The sequence below is a fragment of the Saccostrea echinata genome, unplaced genomic scaffold, assembly GCF_033153115.1.
Source record: "Saccostrea echinata isolate AGI-Se365-2 ecotype Australia unplaced genomic scaffold, CSIRO_AGI_Sech_v1 ptg000004l, whole genome shotgun sequence".
Taxonomy (NCBI): domain Eukaryota; kingdom Metazoa; phylum Mollusca; class Bivalvia; order Ostreida; family Ostreidae; genus Saccostrea; species Saccostrea echinata.
In genome coordinates, this window is record NW_026889753.1 from 1,306,141 (window position 1) to 1,311,538 (window position 5,398).

Genomic DNA, 5,398 nt, shown 5'->3' on the forward strand with positions numbered 1-5,398 from the left:
AGGAATTATTATACATATTTATGTTAAAGCCTTTCTTCAGCAAAATTTCGTACAAAAATAAGTTAATTTTTATATTTTTTGCTTAAAATCAGCTTGGATTAGTGTGAAATCACTTATTTTAATGTGGTAAAATGTTCTTGATTTCGTGGTTGACAAAAATATGATACTGTAATTTTAAAATTTTACATTTTCAGGAAGACATTGAATACATGGGTCTGTTCATATCAAGGAAATTAAACCCCACGAAAACAAGATTTCACATTATATAAAACTGATAACATTTGATTCTAGTATTCGTGCAGTTTGATTCGAAGGAAAAGAAAGTATATACACACATTCTTTTGAAGAATTATAAAATACGGAAATTATAAAATAACGTTTACAAGGTAATGATAAACAGCAAAATACACACAAAGGATAATACTTTTTTCTTTCAGGATGCTTAACGACGTTGTTTTTTGAACCATAAAATCTGTTCGAGTCATTTTTTCCGGTATGAGATGCCTCGTCATTTGTTTATATGCGGTCTGAAATGGACGATTATCAAAGTAATTAGTGTTTCCACTCATTGTAATGAATAGAAAATGTTCTTTAAATTTAACGTTCAAGTAAAGTGTTAAGAATATTTTATTCACAAATAATTTATACTTGTAAAATATATAAAATTGTACATGTTCCTAAAAGATTCACCCACCTTTGTTAACTTGAAGTACTTCGTAAGATTCATCATTGACATACAAAGGGTTTTGTTGACTTTTGTTTTCACTGTTACAAATCAACAAGAATGCAGAAAATAATCCAAAATTAGTAAAAAAAATTTAACAAATGATAGTTTAATTCTATTTTTAAAAGAACAGTATAGATTTAAAGAGTGTATACCTTTCTTTTTGATCTTCAATTTTCCCTGAAATTTTGAAATGTTATCTTATGAAAGACATTCGCCACACGAACAATAATATATTCATGATGAATGAAAGATAAGCCGAAATTTTGGTTAATTTATATATTCTCTGCATTTTAGTGGGTAACATTTTGAGAAATGGCAAAATACACCCCTTTTGCTATCATTAAATTGCGAAATTTTGCGTTAATACCTGTCATTATTTAATTATTACATAATTACCTGGTCATTCATTGCTGAAATGTACCTCAATGTATACTGTTGAAACATTTGATTAAATTTATGTTGTTATATATGTTGCCCCGAAAGAAGTCGGGGACATTTTGTTATTCAATATATAGACCTAAAATTATGTTCGCAAATGCTCTCGCAGATGGCTGGGAGAATTTTAAAGAAACTTCACAGAAATGATAATCACCAATTCTAGATGTACCATTTACATATGTTTTTTTTTAAATGAAAACCGTTTCCATGGAAACAGACAAACTAGATTTTTTTCTTAATTTCATTTTCTCAGACTGCTCAGCCAAAGTTGTTAAAACTTCGAAGGATTGTACATTGCATTCTGGAATGCCACATGTATTCCATATGTACCAATATCTAGTTTGTTCGCCAGCTATGCATATATATTAATTGTCCCACAACTGACATTTATGCCCTAGCATACCCAACAAAGTATACAGTAATTTCTCAAATAACAGTAACTTGATACGAAGAACCAGATCACGCCGAATCATCAAATCAAACTAGACGCGAAGAGTCGAGTTTGATTTAAAGATCCGCGCCCATGAACGAGATGCGATCTGACTTTTCAGAACAAATTACTGTTATAGTGATAAATTTATTGTATACCCCTCTATTTTAACTGTAGTGAAATGTAGTAAATATACATTTATCTTAAAAAAAAAAAAAACGCATGTTCAGTGAGGTTTTTGATACGCAAAAAAAACGTCTATATGACATGTACTACGTCATCAGTTTCAGAGTGATATGATATGATATGGATTCAGAAAACTATAGTGCGGTGATCCGGAAAGTGATAAGGTTATGAAGTGAAATCAACAGTAAAATTGGGTGATGCCTAGTTTGGTATGTAATGAAAATGTATGTATATTGAAAACAGAATATGGTTACAAACATTATTATTATAATTCTTAAAGAAGTGTTGGTATTCTTCAAACTACTTTTTAGCTCACCTGAGCCGAAGGCTCAAGTGAGCTTTTCTGATCACATTTTGTCTGTAGTCCGTCTGTCCGTCTGTCCGTCCGTCTGTCTGTAAACTTTTCACATTTTCGACTTCTTCTCAAGAACCACAGGGCCAATTTCAACCAAACTTGCCACAAAGTATCCTTGGGTAAAGGGGATTCAAGTTTGTTCAAATGAAGGGCCACGCCCTCTTTCAAGGGGAGATAATAAAGAATTAGTGAAAAATTAATAGCATCTTTTAAAAATCTTCTTCTCAAGAACCACAAAGCCAGGGAAGATGAAACTCATGTGGAAGCATCCTCAAGTAGTGTAGATTCAAGTTTGTTCAAATCATGACCCCCGGGGGTAGGGCGAGGCCACAATGGAGGATCAAAGTTTTACATAGAAATATATGGGGAAAAACCTTTAAAAATCTTCTTCTCAAGAACAGCAAAGCCATGATGAGTCATATTTATATGGAAGCATCCTCAGGTAGTGTAAATTCAAGTTTGTTCAAATCATGACCCCCGGGGGTAGGGCGGGGCCACAATGGAGGATCAAAGTTTTACATAGAAATATATAGGAAAAATCTTTAAAAATCTTCTTCTTAATAACAGCAAAGCCCTAATTGATCATATTGATATGGAAGCATCCTAAGGTAGTATAGATTTAAGTGTGTCCAAATCATGACCCCTGGGGGTAGGGTGGGGCCCCAAAGGAGGATAAAAGTTTTACATAGAGATATATAGGAAAAATCTTTAAAAATCTTCTTCTCAAGAACAGCAAAGCCCTGATTGATCATATTTATGTGGAAGTATACTCAGGTAGTGTAGATTCAAGTTTGTTCAAATGTTGCCCCCCTGGGGTTGGGTGGGGCCACAATGGAGGATCAAAGTCTGAAATAGAAATATATAGGAAGATTTCTTCTGATGAAGAACTGCAAAGCCATGATTAGTCATTTTGATATGGAAGCATCATCAGGTAGTGTAAATTCAATTTTGTTCAAATGATGACCCCCGAGGGTAGGGTGGGGCCCAATAGGGGGATAGAAAATTTTACATAAGAACACATAGAAAAAATATTTCTTCTCAAGAACAGAAAAGCTATGTTTAGTCATATTGATATGGAAGCATCTTCAGGTAGTGTAGATTCAAGTTTGTTCAAATGATGACCCCCGAGAGTAGGACGGGGCCACAATGGAGGATCGAATGTTACATAAGAACATATAGAAAAAATATTTCTTCTCAAGAACAGAAAAGCTATGTTTAGTCATATTGATATGGAAGCATCCTCAGGTAGTGTAGATTCCAGTTTGTTCAAATGATGACCCCTGGGATAGGGAGGAGCCACAAGGGGGGATCAAATTTTTACAAAGGAATATATCAGAAAATTTTTTTAAAATCTTTTCAAGTACAACAAAGCCATTTGTTATTTTGACATGGAAGCATCATCAGGTAGTTTAAAATTCAAGCCCCCCCCCCCCCCCGGAATCTTTTCAATACTGAACTGATTTGTGCTTTTGCCTATCCACTGTGCTCAGGTGAGCGATGTGGCCCATGGGCCTCTTGTTCCCTTTATCTTGAAAGGCTCACCAGAATTTCCACCAGAACAAGAGTTTCCCTTTCTTCTTCTCATACACTGTATCAGGAGAACAATGCTTAACACAACGATGAAAGCCACCAGTAACCCAGTAGTTGTTCCAAATGCTGCAGCTGTTATACATTGAGTTTCTTCACCAGCTTTAGCTGCATCTCTCATGCCTTGAGAGTCTACATCAGTTGTCGCTGAATGAATTTAATGCAAAAATATTATTAATATGTTATAGTATTATGAATACTTATGAATTTAGAATATACATGACTTTGAGAAACAAAACTAAGAATTCTTTTCTGATATTCAGCGTGTTCATCTATTCGTTCCACTTCTGTCACTTATGGTCATTTGAGTTCTTTCAATCATTAATATTCATTAAATCTTTCCTTACGAACGTCGCCGAAATATGGCTGAAAAATTGCCGACTCGGCATTTAACAATAACAATCATCAATCAATCAATCTTTACTAACACGTTCTTTTAATAATGTATAATATCTCTTTATATCTGTTAAAATTACAAAATATTCAAAAAATAAAGACCACATTACTTCAATGATTCTTACAGAAAACGGTGATGATGACTGGATCTGAAACTTCGTCGTATACATAGATAGAGGGAGATATTCCTCTGCATCTGCAAACCTTCCTATTGTGACGTGCAGTCGCTTTGATTTCTAGGTAAGTCTCTGTTCCTATGTCCACTCCATTCTGCGGTGCAATGTTGTCACAGATCCATCTCCAGCTTATTTGTGGATATCCCAATGTTGTGAGATTACACTTTATGTTTATGTATTCACCACTCTGTACAGTTGTAGGAGACAAGGGATAAATCATAGGTCGTGCCTTGGGTGAATCTTGCAAAAGTCAACATAGGTTATAGACGTTATTACGCATTGTGTCCTAATTCAGAAAGTTCATGTTCAATATGCAGTAGTTAAAGCAGATAATTCTTTTTTCCCAGATCTTTAATTTTCAACATAGTCCCATGGCCACTGAAAGTATTACTCAATGAATCTTTCTGTGCATTTAAGCATAATTATAATTATGAGAATTGGCATTAAATATGCAGATGTGGTCCATCAAAGATCAACCAGCATGTTATAAAGTAATATATGTTATTAATATTCTTCCTTATGTTACGCTAAAAACAGGAAGTTTTTTTAATCAAAAATTTTAAAAAAAAACCCGCTCCCATAGGTGATACAACATTCTTGAGGGAAACACAGCAAAGTCTTGTTTTTGAAAAAAAAACCTGTTGCATCCATACACAAAGAACTGCATTTAAATCAGATGAATATGTATGTGTGTGTTTATTTATAAAAATTAACAGATTAGTAAGAATGAGTGATGTAATCAAATACTTACGATAAACACGCATCACATAACGATAACGAGATGGGTAGTCGTAAAATAAAACAGTCGAACGTGATTTCGCTCTACAAAAACAAGATTTCCCGTCATGATGCCAATTTGCCGTGAAAGTCATGTAAGTATAAGAGCTTTCAAATGTTACATTTCTCATCTGTTCGTCACCACAAAACCATGTCCACGTGATTGGAGGATTTCCCATGGGATATACGCTACACCTGAATTTCATTAAATCGCCTTCATAGACATGTCTGACAAAATTATCAGCATAGGAATTTATTCTCATGCCGAGATCTGGATCTAGACTCGGGGGTAACGATGGAATAGCTGCAATGTAACAAATACTCAT

At 34.2% G+C, this 5,398-nt stretch overlaps 1 protein-coding gene across 1 annotated transcript; it reads right to left on the reverse strand.

Annotated features, from left to right (window-relative positions):
- Positions 1 to 686: 686 nt before the first annotated feature.
- LOC133179231 (uncharacterized) lies at positions 687 to 5,398 on the reverse strand. Its single transcript, XM_061314022.1, has 5 exons — positions 5,047 to 5,398; positions 4,245 to 4,535; positions 3,679 to 3,870; positions 880 to 904; positions 687 to 765 (listed from the first exon to the last, which is right to left on the reverse strand). The coding sequence occupies exons 1-5, from the start codon at positions 5,396 to 5,398 to the stop codon at positions 687 to 689; spliced, it is 939 nt and encodes a 312-aa protein (XP_061170006.1).